Source organism: Pan paniscus, chromosome 2 (assembly GCF_029289425.2).
Source record: "Pan paniscus chromosome 2, NHGRI_mPanPan1-v2.0_pri, whole genome shotgun sequence".
NCBI lineage: Eukaryota > Metazoa > Chordata > Mammalia > Primates > Hominidae > Pan > Pan paniscus.
In genome coordinates this window covers 68,692,917-68,714,239 of record NC_085926.1, presented here as the reverse complement: position 1 = coordinate 68,714,239, position 21,323 = coordinate 68,692,917, and the positions used below count along the sequence as shown (strand labels likewise).

The 21,323-nt window shown below is 40.3% G+C and overlaps 1 protein-coding gene across 4 annotated transcripts in view; it reads left to right on the top strand.

Moving 5' to 3' along the window:
* TAFA4 (TAFA chemokine like family member 4) overlaps positions 1–21,323 on the top strand; it is a 201,215-nt gene that overhangs the window by 173,825 nt on the left and 6,067 nt on the right. For 3 of the 4 annotated variants that reach the window (XM_055110130.2, XM_055110131.2, XM_008963965.4), the window contains exons 4-5: positions 6,384–6,539; positions 19,802–19,885. In XM_055110130.2, coding sequence (XP_054966105.1) covers positions 6,384–6,539; positions 19,802–19,885 — 240 coding nt within the window. Of the gene's footprint in view, positions 1–6,383; positions 6,540–19,801; positions 19,927–21,323 lie in introns of all 4 variants that reach the window. The other variant, XM_003811588.5, reaches the window with a different exon arrangement.

Below are 21,323 nucleotides of genomic sequence, written 5' to 3'. Positions count from 1 at the left end.
GTATGTCATACATGGTTGTAAGACATCTGTGATGGTTACTTTTCTGTGTTATCTTGACTGGGCCATGAGGTACCCAGATACTTGGTAAAAATTATTCCCAGTGTATCTGGGAGGATGTTTCTGGATGAGATTAACATTTGAATCAATGGATTGAGTAAAACAGATGGCCCTTTCAAATGTAGGTGGGCCTCATCCAATCTGCTGAGGACCTGAATAGAATAAAAAGGCTGCTCTACCCCTGAGTAAGAGAGAATTCTTCCTGCCTGACTGCCTTTGAGCTGGGATATAAGTCTTTTCCTGCCTTCAGACTTGAACTGAAACACTGGCTTTTGCTGGGTCTTAAGACTGCTGACCTTCAGATGGGAATGACACCATTGGCTCTCCTGGTTCTCAGGCCTTTGGACTTGGACTGAAACTAGACAAATGGCTCTCCTGAGTCCCCATCTTGCAGACTGCATATCTTAGGACTTGCCTACTACCATAATTGCATGGGACAATTCCTTAAAATACTTCTCTTTTTCTCCATGTGTACATCCAATTGGTCCTATTTCTCTGGAGAACCTTAACTAATACAATGTTATAACATGAGCTGCTCAAACAATTATAAGCAGCAATTTCTATGTGCCATTCACACTGGATCCTTATTTTCTGCCATCAGGCTTTGAGCAACTTTAAGTACCTGTTGCCGAGTACCTACCTCCTGTGCCAGGAAATTACAAAGAAATAAAAATATATCCTTATTCAAAGATCATAGTTGTATTAGTTCATTCTTATGCTGCTAATAAAGACATAGTAATTTATAAAGGAAACTAGGTAATTTATAAAGGAAAAGAGGTTTAATGGACTCACAGTTCCACAAGGCTGGGGAGGCCTCACAATCATGGCAGAAGGCGAAGGAGGAGCAAAGTCACGTCTTAACGTGGCAGCAGGCAATAGTGTGTGCAGGGGAACTCCCTTTTATAAAACCATCAGATCTCATGAGACTTATTCACTATCACAAGAACAGCACGGGAAAGACATATGCCCATGAGTCAATTACCTCCCGTCAGGTCCCTCCCATGACATGTGGGAATCGTGGGAGCTTCGATTCAAGATGAGATTTGGGTGGGGACACAGTCAAACCACATCAGTTGTCCACTGTCACCAAAACACAAATTTCTAAAAAGACTGTATGGAATCACACAAACACTGTCATCAAATAGAAAAAGATGTGGTCAGTGGGAAACTGAGCTATGTCCCATGAGTTGCTGAGGTGGAGATGCCATTTTTGGCTCTACTTGGTAAAATACAAGCTATAAAGCAAGAGGGGAACCTTTCCTTCATCTTTTGGTTTGAATCTCACCTCTTCTCAATCTCTAGTTATGAGGCCCTGGGTGAATTAGTTAATTTCTGTACATTTTCTTAAAGATAAAATCGGAGTAAAAAACAGTACCTACCCCATAGCATTTTTATAAGATTGCACAGGATATTTGTAACAACAAAAAAAATTCAAACAGTACCTAAAACCTGTATTTTATCAAATCTAAGATGCCATCAGTTGTGAGATATAACACTATAATGTGTATTCCTAAGAAGGAAAAGCAGTGTCAATTATAATTGTAAGGTGCTATTAGTTATGTCACCTCCTGATGTGTTAGAAGGTGAAAAAATATGTATCTTAAAATCAGTGAAATACAAGAGTTGGTGCTGTATAAATAAAATTCTGGATCAGGCAAGCTGATAATTCAGGGCACTGTGGCCCAGTTCCAAGTTTGAATAGAAAATAATCCATTTGTACTTGTGGATGGTTATATAGCAACAGAGTTCTAAGTAAATCATAGCATTACTGAACATCCAGATCATTTCTTGACTGCTCCAAGAAGTTGCTGACACATATATTTTTCATTTTCTTCGTGGGGTTTAAAGCTGCTTTCATTACAGACTCTCAAGGGTCATTTAGTAATCTAACCAAGGCATGATGGTTTGTTATGGACTGAATGTATCCTCTCAAAATTCATATGCTGAAGTCCTAACCCCAAATGTGATTATATTTGGAGAGAGGGCCTGTGAGGTGGTGATAAAGAGTAAATGAGGTCATTTAAGGGCATGGCCTTAATCTGACAGGACTGGTGTCCTTATAAAAAGAGGAAGAGACACCAGAGCTTGTTCTGTCCTCCATGTGAGGACACAGCAAGAAGGTGACTGCAAGCCAGGAGGAGAGCGCTCACCAAGAATTGAACAGGCTGACATCTTAAGTTTGGACTCTGTCTCCAGAGCTGTGAGAAAATACCTTTCTGTTGTTTAAGCCACCCAGTCTATGGTATTTTGTTATGGCAGCCCAAGCAGACTGAGACAATGACCAATGGGAGGACATTTCCTGAGAGGTAACTGTGAAAGAATCATCCTGGCCCCTGCTCATGGCTAGTCATTAGCTGTCAGGGAATGTTTGACTGAAAGTTGCTGATTTGCATTTGGAAACCAAAGACAGGATCTCCCCTCCAACCTTTCCCAGCCCTTACTTTTCTGCTCACTCAGTGCTAAAGTTTCATACTACTTTACTGACATTATAATTACTATTTATTTAATTTTACAATTGTATACAACTACCTATGGGAAATCAATGCTCTTGTTATGAACATTTAATTAGGTTTATCATTTAAATCACTTCTCCATATTCATGCTTTCTTAAGTAGTAGATTGAAAACTTTCTCTCTTGCTGGTAGTTTGATTCTCTGGGTACTGGTTCTGTCTGTGCATTTTACAAATGAAACTTCGCCTTAGCATTCGTTCTCACCAGTAATTGAATTTTCCTGCCATCGACGTTGAAGATGGCATGTCAGGGATGGTCCAGAAAACATTCAGAATAATATCGAGGTTATTGTTTGGAAAGCCTGTCTTTATGGATAAAAAGTCTGAATCATGGAATATTTTTAAATTGGTTTTATTTTGAAACACATGCACCAGCAGAAACCAAGCAAAGCATTAACCAGTGGGAATCCTCAGGGAAACCTCTTTTAATGAGTAGATGAAATTGCTTACAATTCACACAACAATTTATATGTAAATAGATGTATCTGAAAATCATGAACACACTTGAGGGTACTTGAAAAAGTTGTCTTTCCTTAATAATTTCTGAACAGAACCTTTACAGTCTCGTTTATGTTATTTTTATCAGAGCAAAGGTAAGTCTCCCCAGCTGGGTATAGCCAGAGTTGGTGTATTAGTTATCCACTGCTGTGTAACAAATTACCCCAAATCTTGGAAACCTAAAACAATCAACAGACATTATTATCTCACACACAGCTTCTGCACACCAGGAATCTGGGAGTGGCTTAGCTGGGTGGTTCTGGCTCAGGATTTCCCATGAGAGTGTAGTTATGCTGTTGGCTGGGGCTGTAGGATCCACTTCCACACTTATCCATGTGACCAATGGCAGTAGACTGTAGTTCCTGGCTATGTAGGCCTCTGCATAGGGCTGCTCACAACATGGTTTCCCCAGGACAGATGATGAACATGTGAGTGAGCGTGCCATTGTCTTATCACCTAATCGTGTACATGGCAAACCATCACTTCTGCTGTGGTATGCTGTTGTCACACAGACCAACTCTGGTTTAATGTGGGAGGGGCCTGCACAAGGAGTCTGTTTGCAAGTTTACTGACTCGGCTATTGTCAGGACACTTCAGTTTCTTACTACCTGGGCCTGTCTGTAGGGCTGCTCATGCCAGGGTTTCCCCTGAGTGAGTGATCTGAGGGCCTGGAGATGACAGCCACCTAATTTTGGACTTGACAAACCAGCACATCTGCTGCATGCTTTTGGTCATATAGACCAACCCTGGTGCCATGTGGGAAGGGGCTGCACAAACGTGTGAATACTTGGTGGTGAGGATGACAGGGGAGCATCTTAGAGGGTGGCAGCCACAGTTGACATGTGACCTAAGCCATGCCAGTCAGATGCACCCTTTCCTAGAACTGACACATGGAGCAGAATGGCAGGTTCAGAGTGGAATTACTCACTCAGGTCGAGCCATGAGAGTAGTTCCACTTATGGTTAGCTACATTCACTCTTTGTTCTACAAACTCCTGATCTTCCAGTAAAGTTTCTTTGCATTAAGTTAGCTCAAATCAGTTTCTGTTGTTCTAACAAAAGACTCCTGATAAATGGATTCCAATGTAAATTACCCTTAAGTACATGTGCAATACAGAAACTACTTTATCACAGGATGATGGAATTCAGGTGGTTGGTGATGGGAGATATAAATACAGAGTTGTTGGGAGAGTAGCAAGAAACTGTGGTGCTAGATTGGAATCGGAGATGTCGATGTGCCTGCACACATACTTCCTTGACCTATTTGCTGAAAGGGCCTGAATCACTCCCTAGTTGTGATGAGTAAACCTACACATTGAGATTCGGGTTTCTAAGTCGGATGCCCCACAAAAAGTCATCAAGGATTCTTGAAGAAATTATGGGGGGCAGGGAAAATACCAGGTAAGTCTGGAACATCTTGAGGGTCAGAAGGTTAGTAAATTCTCAAAGAATGATGAGAATATGACACAGCTCCTCCTGCCTAGATCTGGGACAATTTGAAGGGTCTCCTCCTCCCCAGATATGGGACGATTTGAACATTAACATAGAATCAGTTTTACAACTATCATATTGATAATTGATTCAGGTGGAAATCATCAATGGGTACTAAAACTAGTAGGTGACAGTTTGATAAAGAATGGGATATATTCATAGTCTCACTAATATATCTCCCTCAAAATGCTTACTAATATAAAGGGAAAAATAATACCTTTACAATGGAGAAGCCTGACAGATACCATCCTAACCATTTAATTAAAGGTAGTAGCACTGATAATGGGATGAAAGGACATTGGGTGTTTCCTGATATGATGCACTGAGAATATAGAATCACTTCTGGGACAATCTGCTAAAAATGCATTGCTTGAATCTAATCAAGAGGAAGCGTCACACAAATCCAAGCTGAGGGACATTCTGCAAAATAATTGGCATGTAACTCTTGAAAAATGTCAAGGTCAAGAAAGAAAGACTGAGGAGGAGTTTCTGAATAAAGGAGGCTAATGAAATGTGACAACTGAATGCAATGCATGCACCTTGGTTGGATTCTGAGCAGGGGGAAAATAGCTATAAAAGGCATTATTGGGACATTGGCAAAATTTGAATATAGATTGTACATTACATAGTAGCATTGTATCATCAGATTTTCTATCTTTAATCATTATGTAACCTTATGTCTTTGTTTTTAGAAAATACACAGTGAAGTATTTAGGGGTAAAGGGGCATCATGTCTGAAATTTACTCTCAAATGGCTTAGAAAAACATGAGAGAGTGAATGATAGAGCAAATGGGGCCACATATTAACTGGTGAACCTGGGTGAAGTCTGTTACAACAGCAATTGCCAACTAATAACAAAGTACCACACATTTAGCCCAATGTTTCTGCAGGTCAGAAGTCTAGCACTGCCTGGCTGGATTCTCTGCTCAGCGTCTCACCATTGGGTTAAATTCAAGGTAGCAGCAGGCTGCATTCCTTTATGGGGAGGCTCTGGGGAAGAATCAGCATCCAGGCTCACTCTGGTTATTGGCAGTTCTTGAGGTTGTAGGACTGAGATCTCCATTTCCTTGACATGTGGCCCCTCCATCTTCAAGCCAGCAATGGCACCTGGACCTCTTCATCTGTCTGCTTTTCAGGGCTCATTTGAGCCCTGAATGGCCTGACCTGGATAATCCAGGCTACGCTCCCTCTCTTAAAATCAACCAGTTGGCCAGTCACGGTGGCTCACACCTATAATCCCAGCACTTTGGGAGGCTGAGGCAGGCAGATCACTTGAGGTCAGGAGTTCGAGACCAGTTTGGCCAACATTGTGAAACTCTGTCTCTACTAAAAATATAAAAATTACCTGGGCATGGTGGCACATACCTGTAATCCCAGTTACTCGGGAGGCTGAGGCAGGAAAATCGCTTGAATCCAGGAGGTAGAGGTTGCAATGAGCTGAGATCGTGCCACTGCACTCCAATCTCAGTGACAGAGTGAGATTCTCTCTCAAAAAAAAAAAAAAAAAAAACTCTATCAATCTCAGTCACATCTGCAAAATCTCTTTTATCATGTAATTAATATGTCATAACCATGAGTGTGACCCCAGGGGTTGAGGATCCTGGAGGCCTCATTTCTGCCTACCACAGGTTCACAGAAGCTTTTTGCACTCTTCTCACCACCTTTATATAAATTTGAAATAATATGTTATCAAAATAAAATGTTACAAAGACTCATAAGCATAGCACAGGAAGTTGGAAAATGTCATCATAGCATCATTTTGGTTTTGGTGGTGTCATTTCCTTCTAACAGCACTGGGTTTGTTTTTCTCCCCCATTACCAACTAGGTCACCACCAAATCAAGCAAGGGACCTGTGAGGTGGTCGCCGTGCACAGGTGCTGCAATAAGAACCGCATAGAAGAGCGGTCACAAACGGTCAAGTGCTCTTGCTTCCCGGGACAGGTGGCGGGCACAACTCGGGCTCAACCTTCTTGTGTTGAAGGTAAGACCTCTCTGGTCAGCATCTCTGGTATTTCAAAAAGGCCAAAACCCACCAGGAATTTCCCTACTTTACTGTCTTTGCAACCCAAAGAAACCTAGGGTTGCTTTGAGATCAGTGTCAATCCAAAAATGTACATAAATACAACTCCAAAAATGTCTTGATGGTAAGATATGCCTTCAATAATGTCCCACAAGGGGTACCAATGGGGAGTTATATTGTAGGGCAGTTGGGAAGATGTGCTTCAATTCCTTTTACCCACCTGTCTCCAAATCTCACTCACCAAAGCAATTGTTTCCTCTGATGCCCTGTTCTCCTTCCTCTTATACTCTCTACTCAAAATTAGCAGCATGACTTTCTCACTTCATGCTTGGTGTTATATGTTAGTATCCTGTCTTTTATTTCTAGTTTATCATTTTAACAGACATTTATAGGACAGTCTCTTTGGAACAACTTCCCTGGGAATAGTTTGGAATCATGTATCATTCATTTGTAATCTCCAAATCCCCTAGCAGAGTGCTGTGCCAATAGTTAAAAAATATATATGAATGTTGATGGTTGTAGGTGGAGGCCTGGGATTGATTTCTTTTGATACCCCTGGCTTCTTCCAGCAGACGCCGTGTTAGAAGCAAGTGTCAGTCCCCAGGGGAACAAATACATGGGGTTAGTCCTGTAGCAGTTGCTCTGCAGTGTCACGAAACCTCCCTGAAAATGAACATTTCCAGTCTCATTTGATGCATGTCTAAAAGTCAGCAGTTAAAACACACACACATTCTTAACTCCAGATCATATTGCACAGTGAACAAGAACGGCTGATTTACCTGCATCCCATTCCCCCTACCAAACACACATATAGACATATACAACTATATGGGCTCTGTGGTTACAGTGGTATATCTCCAGCTGGGGAAGTCTAATGTATTTATCATCTCTATTAATTGAATCCAAATCACATCACAACCATTCTTTCTGCTGGCTATCTCTCAAATCAGCCCACTTTTCTCCATCCCCACTGCTACGTCCACAGTCTAGGGGCCACCCTTAGATCTTGCTGAGTGTGCCACACCTCTCCTTCCACTTTCAGTCCTGTACCCAGAATGATCTACACAAACAGAATGGATTATGTCACTCCCATACTGAAAACCACACTTTAGTGGCTTCCCACTCTCTTTAAGATAAACTCCAGGAGTTCTTTACCATGGCTTGCCGAGCCCTGCAAGATCTGTGTCTCAGTTCTCTTTCAAGTACTCTACCCTAGGCAATCCAGAGTTCTTCCCATTTCTTTTCATTTCTGCACATTACTAATTTATATCCCTTGCCTGAATCATTGCCCTCCTCCCCATGAGACACACCTGGTCTGCTTAATTCTTCTTATTCTCCTTTCAAATCTCTTGTAAGTTCTTGCATCACCCTGGACTTCCAGTTCATGACATTCATCCTATGTTATTGTAAAAACGTATGCCTTCCAGTTAGTACGTAAACAGCTTGTGGATGGGGATGTGGTCTCTTACTTTCATCTTTCCCCATTGGCTGGCCCACGAACAACTTTTAGTACAGTGGAGAATGGACTTTGCTAATCACAGATTGCTCTCTACAGACAATATGTTTGCTTGCCTCTGTAGGCCTTAAATGTCTTCTAACAAACTCTTTTTATATTGTCTAACCCAGAATAATGTTTTACAATATTCAAAGCACTTTTATTGGTACCTAAAAAGTACTGATAGGGCAGTGATGACTATTAGTATCTTTATCTTAGTAAAGAAAATGTGAATACCTTACCGCAAACTATCTTGTTTTAAATTGTATGTATGGGCAAATCCCCTTTGGCCACCACCCTAGAAGTAACTGCATTTATCTGTTTGGTCAATATATTTTTCTGTATATCTGTGTATTTGGAGATAGGTTTGTAGAAAACAGTGGTAGATTTCAATATGAGTGTGTGTTTTACACAAATGCTATCACATTGGATATTTCACGCATCCTGCTTTATTCCTATCAGTATTAGGTTGCAGAAATCTTTGTGTGCTGGTACATATTGATCTAACTGGGTGTTTTCAATTGCTCCATAGCATTCCATGTATGGATAGGCCATAATTATTTAGCCATTCGTCTTCCCTTTTAAAAATAATGATAGGGTCTTGCTCTGTCATCTAGGTTGGAGTGCAGTGGCATGATCATAACTCACTGCTGCCTTGAACTGCTGGGCTCAAGCAATCCTCCTACCTCTCCCTCCCAAAGTGTGGGGATTACAGGTGTGAGCCATTACACCTAGCCACCATTCCTTTATTGATGGACATTTTGATTGTGTTTATGGCAAAACAAACAGACTCTCAGGTTAACTAAATGGTTTCCCTAGTGTCACAGGATCAGTGATACGGACCAGTCCTGGAGCATCTGAGCAGAGTCTATGCAGTGCTGTCTACTAAAATGTTCTGTGATGATGCACATGTTCCCTCTCTATATATTTATGGACATAACCTGTGTAGATAGATATCTATATGTGATGATATATATGTCTAGTGTGGCTAGTAGCCATTAGCCACCTGTGGCTATGGAGCATTTGAAATGTGGCTAGTGTAAATTTAGATTTAATAGGGACTTGTGGCTTAAAGCTTCACATTGGAAAGTGCAGGATATGCTTGATGTAAACATGTAACTTGAGTGTAACATTTGTGGTCAGAGAGTGCCAGTACCCTGAAAGGTGAGATTGTGTCTTTCAACTTGTGTCTCCTATACCTAACATTGTCTGGCAAACAGTCGGTGTTCAATAAATGTTTATTGGATCAAAGTCACTGAGAAGTGTAGGAAGTTTAAGCTTTGGTTGGGATGTATGTCTGATTTCATCTCTCTTTGATCTCTTCCTTATCTGAATATGTTTCCATTAGGGCTTTTTAGCTTTACCTGCTTAATCTTTATCTCATAATAATTATGCAGTATCATGCCCTAATTGGAATGTGAGAAGACCTATTCTCTGCTGATATGTTCCTCTTATCTTATTTGTCAATAAGAATAGAAAGGATCTAAAATATAAAATTTACCTGAATTTACATTTAAATTAAAACAAAGGCAAGAAGATGTTGGCATGGGGCATTAATTAATGCCGACATAGAAACTGGAATATCCTTTTGCATTTCTGTTAATCCACACCACAGATAATTATCTAGTGTTTTCATTGCTTTTCTATAAAACCATAGATTATATTATATAAACAGGGAAAATAATTAGCTGTTCCCCTTCTGCCAAACTTTTTTATTATAATTAACTTATGAAACCTCCCCTGAGTTATTGAAGTGGGTCTTTAATATACATTGGCGATTTGGGAGACGGGACAGGGAATTATTTGATTGTGAGACTGTGGTTACTTGGGTCCTGAAACAGACAGCTATTCAGCTGGTAAGCATTCTTCTTTGTGAATTTTTGGGTGGCATATACAGGTCTGTTTTATGGTGGAAACTATATTCTACACATTTATCAAAATACTGCTCTATAGAGATAATGCTGAATGGTTTTATGATAAAATGAGACAAATGTGTAGTACAAGGAAGTTTATTTTGTCAAAATGGTTTCTAAATATTGGGTTTAAAAGATTAATAAAAGCTCAGAAATGGAAAGTTGTTACTTTTCAAAGCTATTTAAAAAATTTTTTGATGCCCCAATTTCTATCACTTTTTTTTTTTCTTTTTGAGACGGAGTCTCGCTTTTTTGCCCAGGCTGGAGTGCAGTGGCGTGCTCTCTGCTCACGGCAACCTCTGCCTCCCGGGTTCAAGTGATTCTCCTGTCTCAGTCGCCCGAGTACCTGGGACTACAGGTGCGTGCCACCATGCCTGGCTAATTTTTTTGTATTTTTAGTAGAGACGGGGTCTCCCCATGTTAGCCAGGATGGTCTCGATCTCCTGACTTCGTGATCCACCCGCCTTGGCCTCCCAAAGTGCTGGAATTACAGGCATGAGCCACTGCACCCGGCCCACTTTTTCAAGATGTCAATTCATTTAGTTAAGAAGGAGAGTTACTGTGTGGACTGCAGACAAGTTTCATGGCTTTATGGGCTGTGTGATGAGACATAGGGTCTGTCTTTACAATGTGTTTTCACTGGGCTTGTTCTCCTTCCACTTAAAACGTATTTTTCTCAGTGCAGACACATGAATGACAGAGAGGATTTTGCCAAAACACTTTGGGAGTTGGGAGGATATGTATATTGCATATGTTGGTTCATTCATCATTTTAATTTGGCACCTTTGTGCCTGACCTTCCCTAGATGCCAGATGGAAGCATGATAAGGAGACTCAGGTCCTGGTTTCAAGGAACTCAGAGTTTACTAGTTCAGAGAAACAAACTTTTATTAATGAAGGACTCAAAGGGAGAACAGGGAGGTGGTCAGGGATGCTGCCCCTTGAGAAGCAGTGAGTCTGAATTTAGTAGGTAGAAGGATATGATGGTGGAGGGAGTCAGGGAACAAGGCAGCACAAAGCATATGAGAGTGAGTGGGGCTAACTCGGGAACTAGAAGTAGCTTGGTCTGGCTTGGAAAGGTAAAAGGACCCTTGATGTGAGAGGCCTTAGAATAAGTCAAATTTTAGGATTTAATTCCTGCCTTCTGGGAATTTGTGTTTTAAGAGAGTGTGCCAATAAGAAAGAGTATGAAGTATTATGAACAAAATTTATGTAAAGCACTGTAAGATTCCAGAGAAGGAAAAATGTGATGCCTAAATTTGACAGGTCACCTCGTCAGCATAGGTTTCATGGTGAGGTGACAATCAGTCAGGATTTGTGTGTGCGAGTATGCATGTGTGTGTATTAGTCTCACGCTGCTAATAAAGACATACCCGAGAATGGGTAATTTATAAAGCAAAGGAGGTTTAATGGACTCACAGTTTCACGTGGCTGGGGAGGCCTCACAATCGTGGTGTAAGGTGAAGGAGGAACAAAGGCATGTCTTACATGGCAGCAGGCAGGAGAGTGTGTGCAAGGGAACTGCCCTTTATAAAACCATCAGATCTTCTGAGATTTATTCATTATCACAAGAACAGCATGGGAAAAAAAACCCACCCCCATGATTCAAATACCTTGCACCAGGTCCTCCCATGAAACATGGGGCTTGTATGAGCTACAATTCAAGATGAGATTTGGGTGGGGGCAGAGCCAAACCATATCAGTGTGTGTGTTTGAGAGAGAGAGAGAGAGAAAAAAAACTCACAAGTGGGTGTGCAAAAACTTTAAATTCATGGAATTGCCCATGGTAGGGGCAGGAAGGAAGACATAAAATAGAGGTGGCCTGGTGTTTATCATGGATTAGAATTATTTTCCTAAGTAAGAGCTTTGAGCAGGTCTGATGAACTAGCACAACCTCTCGTTTTGAGTTAGTATGCCTTCAAACTGTAGATCAGTTTCTCAACCAGGGGCGATTTTGCCCCCTTGGGGATATTTGACATTGTCTCAAGACAGCTGGGAGAGGGTGCTACTGGTGTGTAGCATGTAGAGGCGGGAAGTGCTGCCTTACATCTTAGAATGCACAGGATTGACCGCCACGATAAAGAATTAACAAGGTCCAAATGTCAATGACATTGAGGTTGAGAAACCCTGACTTAGAGGTTTCCAATGTATGTGGATATGCTTGTGTGGGTCTGCTTTTAGTAGAGAGGACAAACATAGATTCTAAAAGATCAGTGTATGTGTACTCATGCACTGACTCGGTACTCTGTGTACTTTGTGGAACTAACAATATTGTGTTACTTGCAGAATGTGTGAACAAGTAAGATTCCTTGTAAAAAATGGTTAATGCTCTAACTACTGCTCTTATGCCTGTTAGCTGGGTCAAGTTGGTATGGCTTCTTTTCTTAACAAGAAATATAAAAGTTAATGGCTTAATTTTTAAAGAACACAGAGTCTTGAAATAATAATATGATTGAAATAACTGAAGACACAAAGTGTTAAAATCTTGGAGCATAGTCTATAAAGCATATATTCTAGGAAGATGTTTTCTTAATTTTTCTGTTCATAGTTGCAGTAGAAACATACATTTTTCTTTAGAATATCTTTCACCATGTGTATTAGGGTTCTCTAGAGGGACAGGACTAATAGGATAGATGTATATGTGAAGGGGAGTTTATTAGGAGTATTAACTCACACAGTAACAAGGTGAATTCCCACAAGTGGCTGTCTGAAAGCTGAGGAGCCGGGAAGCCAGTCCTAGACCCAAAACCTCAAAAGTACGGAAGCCAACAGTGCAGCCTTCAGCCCATGGCTGAAGGCCTGAGAGCCCAGAGCCCCTGGGAAACCACTGGTGTAACTAACTCCAAGAGTCCAAAAGCTGAAGAACTTGGAGTCTAATGTTTGAGGGCAGGAAGCATCCAGCACGGGAGAAAGATCTGCTCCTCTGCCTGCTTTTATCCTAGCTGTGCTGGCAGGTGATTAGATAGTGCCCACCCAGATTAAGGGTGGGTCTGCCTTTCCTTGTCTACTAACTCAAATGTTAATCTCCTTTGGCAACACCCTCACAGGCATACCCAGGAACAATACTTTGCATCCTTTAATCCAATGAAGTTGACACTTAATATTAACCATCACACCATGTAAATACAGCTAAACTAGATCAGCAAGTAAGAATCCAACTCATGAAAAGTAAGCATGTTCTTGGTTATTATAATTTGAAGTCTGGCTTATCTAAGTAACTGTATGAATACATAATTGTGTTCTGTTTAACTGAGTGATGTTTATTTGGGAAAAGAATACAAAATAAAACTCATTTTATACAACAGAGAGTAAGGAAAATGTACCGAGAGTAAGGAAAATGTACCAGAAGCAAAACAGCTAATTATCACATGAAATTTTCACCTCGACAACAGCATTATAGAATATAGCAGTTGCTACCACAAAACCAGGGAGGGCTTCACTGTCTTTATTTTTTTCTTTCTTTCTGCATAAAACTGGAAATTCATTACAGGTTGGCAGCTTGAAGATAGGGGTATTATGTGTTTTCATAAGTCAGGAAGCATGGGGCTTTTAAACGAATTTTATTTTAAAAATAGAAGTGACAAGACACTTTCTCATTTAAAGTGTATTATGATATTTTGTAACAGGAAAAAAATATCTATGCCTCCTACAAACTTATTTTCCTGTGGAGACAAGGCTCAGTAAAGTGGGCAGATGTTCTCACCAGTAACTTTAATAAAATCCTACTTCTGAGTCCTTTGTCCCTGCTAGTGAGGCTGAAGGTGCACTGGAAGCTTAAATTTCCTGGCTATTTAATCACCTTATTCTCTGTCAGGTCGAGCCCTCAGTGGGTTCTTACCTTTGCTGTCAGTTTTTAGTCAATCCTTAACTCATAACGGAATTTGCAATGTGTCTTTTGATTATTGTGGTGTTTCCTTCTACGTCTGTCATTCCTGAGAGCACTTGCCATAAAGCCTTTCACAAAGAAACTCCATCATGGGTAACACATTGACCAATGGGGCACCTCACAATGTATTCTTCTGTGAGATAGGAAAATATGTATTTGCAAATAGGACTCCTTTACATTTCAGGGCAGCTTGCTATTTTAAGGAATCTGAAGCAAATCTGTTTTTAGAAGAAAGCATCACTCCATATTTTCCAATTAAATGAAAAACCTGGTAGATAATCTCATAAGAGTTCTGGCTTGGTCTTTCAGGTTTCCTTTTTAAATTTTTTTATTTAAATCCCTAAACACTAGGTAAATGCTGATTTTTTTTCCTGTAGTTAAGAAGTGGCATAGTGTTCTGTGATATACATCCGGATCTGTCATTTTTATTTTCCCCTCCAGCTCCTTTTCTAGGTTTTGGCATCAGAAGTACCTTGTGTCCCCATGGGTTCAGTAAGTAAGTGCTGGCTGGCATTTATCTGCTGAAAGGTTGAGATTATCTGATTCATTCTTTTTCTCTGCAGGGAATTTATTCCGCAATTTCTCACTTCACTCCCACCTCAGTTGCTCTTCTGTTTTAGAGTTCGTTCTTCTCAAACTCTTCTGGCACCCAGTTTTGTCTACCTTATTGCACTTATTGGCTCAGACTCCTTCCCTGGCTGTCTGCTGCTGAGAGACCCAAGTCTAATCTTGAATTTTCCTCGAGAGCCCCTAATGGTTCCTTCCCAGACACCCTCCTAATCTGGGTGTCCAGGGCTTCCCTGACCATCTCTCACTTCAGCCACATGCGTCTGCTGGCTTCCAGGTGGAACCGTCACTGTCACTCCTGTCTTCAATTGTGGACCTCTGGCCACCTGTCAAGACTGCTTTTGAATCTTTCATGAAACTCTGATACCTTCCCAAAGTACACGGGTTCTCACTCCTGAATGGAAGAAAGTTAGTCTGAGGAAGAGTTTTGAAGACAAAGTATTTTAAATTCAGCTCTAATTCTATGTAAATACAACTAAGCTCTGTCAACATTTGTGTAACTTTTCTAGTCCTGCAGATGGTATTTTAAATTGAGGTCTGGGGACCATCTCTTATTTATTTTTATATCCACTTGGAACCAATCTGTGGTATTCAGACAAGAATGAGTGGTCAACACTATGAGTATAGTAAAACTCTATGTAGTACTTCCTAATCTAAAATATTATTGTAAATTGTGATACAGTAGAAAGACTACTGGATAGAGAAGAAGAGAATCTAGATTCTAGTACCACCCTCCACCCCTTTACTAACTCTGAGGGAAGCTCTGGTTTTTATTTGTGGTACCATCTGGCTCCCCTTTCTGGCTTCTGAAGGTTGTTGGGACAATCAAAAGAGAAACAGTAAGGAGAAGTGCTTTGAAAGTGACACAGCTCCATGAAGTTGCAAGGGGAAATTGTTATGATATTTGAGGCTGCAAAGAATATAACTTTTTTTTTTTCTTTTTTTTTTTTGAGACAGAGTCTTGCTCTGTCACCCAGGCTGGAGTGCAGTGGCACGATCTCGGCTCACTGCAACCTCTGCCTCCCGGGCTCAAGTGATTCTTCTGCCTCAGCCTCCTGAGTAGCTGGAACTACAGGTGCACACCACCATGCCCGGTGAATTTTTGCATTTTTAGTAGAGGCGGGGTTTCATCACGTTGGCCAGGCTGGTCTTGAACTCTTGACCTCAAGTGATCTGCCCACCTAGGCCTTCCAAAGTGCTGGGATTACAGGTGTGAGGCACCATGGCTGGCCAAGAATATAACTTTATTAGGCTTTACCTGCTATGTACATCCATCCCAGTTTAGTGGCAGTCTCTGGCACAATAAATAACCAATTTGGCTAGATTCCTTTCTTGGTGTTGGCAATGCCTGATTTAAATAACAAGTGGTTACCCTAGATCACAAATCCACCTGACTTAGGTACTATTTGTTTTGATGGATATCACTAGATAGTAGCTCAGTATATTCGGCCAGAATCAGGGACAATGTGGCCACTTGTGGAGAAGATTCTACAATGTCTGGCCCCTTCAGTGGATAATGAAATTGTCCTGTGCTCTCATCATGCCACATAGTGTTTGTCTGGGGAACTGTTTGAATGCACTGGCTTCCTCCTTCCATACAAGGATTTGTTTCTAGTAGATGCATAAGGGAGGGAGGTATGAATATAAGCTTTAGCACTTGGGCTCTAGCATTAGACTGCCTCTCTTCAAGAGCTTGTTTGACTGTTTTCAGACTCTGTGACCTTGCCCTAGTCACTTAAGGCCCCTGGACCTCAGTTTTTTCATTTCGATGAAGTACAGGATAATGTTTTTAAAAATATTTTTTATTTCAAAAGGTTTTGGGGAACAAGTGGTTTTCTATTACATGGGTAAGTTCTTTAGTGGTAATTTGAGATATTGGTGCACCCCTCACCTGAGCAGTATACACTGTACCTCATGTGTAGTCTTTTATCCCTCACCTCCCTGCCCTGAAAAATAATTTTTAACCTCAGGTTTGTAGTGAGGTTTAAATTAGAAAATGCAGGAAGGAAATTAGCAGGGTGCCTGGCCCTCAATAAAAAGTAGCTGTTAGGATTTGTAAAGCTTTGTTTGAACTAGAGTTTCTGACTTCACAGGCAGCATAGTTTGAGTCAAACCTATCAGGAAAGTCTTCAGGGCTTCCTATGTATAAGACTACGTTGCCTGCAAAGAAAATTTAACTTCTTCCTTTCTAATTTAAGTACCTTTTTAATTTTTTTCTTGCCTGCTTGCTCTAAGACTTTTGGTACTCTATTGAATAGAAATGGTGAGCGTAGATATCCATGTCTTGTCGTATATGACCTTTATTATGTTGAAGTACATTCCTTCTGTATAAAATTATCTTTGTTGAGAGTTTTTATCATAAAGGGATGTTGAATTTGGTCAAATGATTTTTCTGCAGGAGATGACCATATGATTTTTATCCTTCATTCTGTTAATGTGCTGTATCACATTTATTGATTAAGCATTCTTGCAGCCCAAGGATAAATCCCATTTAATCATAGTGGAGTATCCTCTTAATGTGCCGTTCAATGCAGTTTGCTAGTGTTTTGTTGAGGATTTTTGATCTATGTTTATCAAGGATATTGGCCTATAATTTTCTTTTTTGTAGTGTCCTAATCTGGCTTGGGCATGAAGGTTATGCTGGCGTTATTAAATGAGTTTGGAAGTGTATTCTCTTCTTCGATTCTTTGGAAGAGAAAGTGGAGAGTTTTTTTTTGAGACGGAGTCTTGCTCTGTCACCCAGGCTGGAATGCACTGGCGTGATCTCAGCTCACTGCAAGCTCCACCTCCCGGGTTCACACCATTCTCCTGCCTCAGCCTCCTAAGTAGCTTGGGACTACAGGCACCCACCACCACGCCTGGCTTTTTAAAATTTTTAGTACAGATGGGGTTTCACGTTGTTATCCAGGATGATCTCGATCTCCTGACCTCATGATCTGCCTGCCTGGACCTCCCAAAGTGCTGGGATTACAGGCATGAGTCATGGCACCCAGCCAAGTTCTTCTTTAAATACCAGGTGCTAATAAATTCAGTAAAGCTGCAGAATACAAAATCTACATCCAAAACTCAGTTGCATTTCTCTAGCAATGAACAATCCAAGAAATTAAGGAAACAATCCTATTTTTATAATAGCATCAAAAAATATAAAACACTTAAGAATCAATTTAACCAAGGAGGTAAAAAAATCAGTACACTAAAAACTGTAAGACATTAATGAAAGAAACAGAACAATATCCTGTGTTCGTGGATTGAAAAAATATTGTTAAAATGTCCATACTCTCCAAAGCAATCTACAGATACAATCCCTAACAAAATTCCAGTGGCATTTTCCACAAAGATAGAAAAACAGTCCTAAAATTCATATAGAACCACAAAAGACCCCAAATAGCTAAAGCAATTTTGAAAAAGAAGAACAGAGTTGGAGGCACACAGCCCGATTCAAATTATATTACAAAGCTATAGTTATCAGAACAGTATGGCACTGGCATAAAAATAGACATGTAGACCCATGGAACAGAATAGACAACTCAGAAATAAATCCATGCATTTCTAGTTGACTAGTCTTTGACAGGGTGACAAGACTACACAATGGGGAAAGGATAGTCTCTTCAATAAAGGGTGCTGGGAAAATTAGATATTCCCATGCAAAAGAATGAAGTTAGACCTGTGACTTAAACCACATGGAAAAGTTAACTTGAAAAGGATGTAAATGTAATCTGTGAAATGAAACTATGAAACTCCTAGAAGAAAACATAGGGAAAAAGGTCCTTGATATTGATCTTAGATGTTTTGGTTATGACACCAAAAGTACAGGCAACAAAAGCAAAAATAAACAATTGGGACTACATCAAATGAAAAAGCAGCCTAGAGAATGGTAGAAAATATTTGCAAGCCATATATCTGATAAGGAGTTAAGATCCAAAATATAAAAGAAACCTACCTGCTCAATTGCCAAAATTTAATACCCTAATTAAAAAGTAGGAAAAGGAGCTGAATTGATATTTTTCCAAGGAAGACATACAAATGACTAACAGGCATATGAAAAGGTGAAGGAATGCCAGGCCCTCCCACGTTCCTGTGGCTTCTTGTAATTGACTTTAAGTGGTTGCTGTCCGCTCACTAGAATGGCATGGAGAGATGAATACCATGTATGATGGAAATGTTTAGTGCTTTTAGTTTTTGCTATTGACAGCATCAAACTTAAGAACCAGTTGCAATACCATTGTAACCTGCAATCAAAGATGATGACCATATTAACAGCTGACATTTTCTGAGACTATTGTGACTGGCTCAAAGTCAGCAAAGACTTTCACACGTGGATTAACTTTATCCTCTTAACATCCTGGGGTGAGGATCTACTTTTCAAATGAAGAAACTGACACTAAGAGAAGTCCGAGAACTAGTGTAATCTAGACAATGACACAGTCAGATTCAAACCCAGGCAAGCCCACCACAAAGCCTGAGATCTCACCAGCTGTATTTTACAATTGGGCAGTCCACTGCAAAAGCGATCTGTTTTATATTTGTATAAATTTAAGGGTACACAGAAAAGCGATCTGTTTTATATTTGTATAAATTTAAGGGTACACAGTGGTGAAGTCTGGGCTTTTAGTGTAGCCATCACCCAAATAGTGTACTTTGTACCCCTTAAGTAACTTCTCGTCCTTCCCACCTTTCCAAGTCTCCAATTTCTGTTGTTCCATGACTCTATGTCTCTGTGTACACATTATTCAGCTCTCATTTATAAGTGAGAAAATGACTGACTTTTGACTTTGTTTCTGGGTTATTTCACTTAAAATAATGACCTCCAGTTCCATCCATGCTGCTGTAAAAGACAGGATTTCATTCTCTTCTGTGGCTCAGTAGTATTTGATAGCATATCTATACCACATTTTCTTTATCCAGTCCTCCATTGATGGACACATGTTGATTCCATGACTTTGCTATTTATTACCAGTGCTGCGATAAACATATGAGTGTAGGTGTCTTTTTGATGTAACAGTCTCTTTTCCTTTGGGTAGATAGCCAGGGGTGGGATTGCTGGATTGAGTGGTTGATTTTTAGTTCTTTGAGAAATCTCCATACTGTTTTCCATAGAGGTTGTACTAATTTACCTTCACACCAACAGTGTGTAAGCATTCCCTTTTCTTTGCGTTGTCACCAACATCTGTTGCTTTTACAATTTTTAATAAAAAAATGAAATGTTTTGTAGAGTATATGCCTGATTGGATTCCTTAAATTTACCAACAGTAAATTTAATAGCAATCTTTGAACTCAGTGTACTACTCTGTATTGAGTTTTATTTTGTCCATCTTTGGAGGAAGAAACAGTGTCACAAATATTATTTGGCCTTTGTTTTCCAGCTTCCATTGTGATTCAGAAATGGTGGTGTCACATGAATCCGTGTTTGGAAGGAGAGGATTGTAAAGTGCTGCCAGATTACTCAGGTTGGTCCTGTAGCAGTGGCAATAAAGTCAAAACTACGAAGGCAAGTATAGACAAAATGCAACTACAACTTACAAGTTATCAACTGTGGGGCTTTCTCCCCTTGATTTTATTCTGCCATCAAGAACCCATTATTATGTGTTGGTAAATCTGCTTGGGCAGTGCTACCTTATGGCTTTGGCCTTTTTGAAAAGTGCATATCCCAGCATCATTCTGTGTGTCAGATTTTATAGAACAGTGATTTGGTGGGAGAATTCATTATTTTAGGCAGGGCTACTAAATTCATTTCAGCTTCTTCACAAGCCCGATTTAAAGTAAAAGTTTCAGAGTCGACAGGCCAATGTATCAAAACACCATGACAAGAATCCACATCCAGATGATTTACTCAAGTAGAAATACCTATTGCTTTAAAGGAGATTTAATGGTTGGAGATTCTTATTCAAGACTTAGAAGCCAACACTTTTCTCCCCAAATGGTCCTCTTTTCAATTCTCACTGTTGCTGAAGAACACCATTGTCTACCCAGTCCTCCAGCCAGAAACCTACCTTCTTCCTATGTTCAGTTGGTTACATTGTCCTTAGGATTTTTACTACCCAACTTTTCCATGATTCTTCAACACTGTGCTTACTCCTCTTGTCCAATCTGCCATCTCATATGGAGATGAATCTAGACTGCTAGACTGCTGCCTTCCAGTCTGGTCCCTACACAGTGACTACAATAATTTTGTAAAATGCACATCCTCTAAGCTAGTCCACCTCAAAATATTCCACTGGCACCCTCTGGTGATTGGTCCACTAGCCTCTGCCTGGTCCTTAATGAGTAACATGGCCAAACCACCTCCGCTTCCTTCTTGCTGCTCTAAACATCCTGGCCTTTTGTCAGTCCCTCTTACCCTGGTCCTTTTGCATGGGCTGTTCCCTCTTCATAGAATATCATAGAATATGTTTCCCTCCTTTCTTTTCTGGCTAATCATCATTTTTTCAGGGACATCTTTCCTGATTGAATTCATGCTCCCTGTATCTCTGAGCATTTATTATGGTTACATTTTACATAGATTGCTATCCGTATTTTGCTTAATACCTAGAGCTTTCTGTCTGGTGGGAGAGCTTTGATGTTGGGCCCTGGCTTTGTTTTTGCTTTCCCTGCTAGTCCCAGAGCCAGCTACATGCCTTGGTAACTATTTCTTGAATGAAAAATGACATGACCAAGGTCATTCTAAGATCATTAGAGCTGGACATACTGGAATGGAGTGACTCTTTGGTTCTCATTGCTATTGAGCTTTGATCCCGTAGGAAGTACATACAGTGAATGGCTTCTTGCCTTTCTTATGTCGTCCCCTTTATGAATACTTTGAATGAGAACTCTTAAGTGTTTGTTTAGTAATTCATCTTCAGCCATGGAGGTCAAAAACAGGCCAGTTCTCCTTCTAAGTGTGAACTT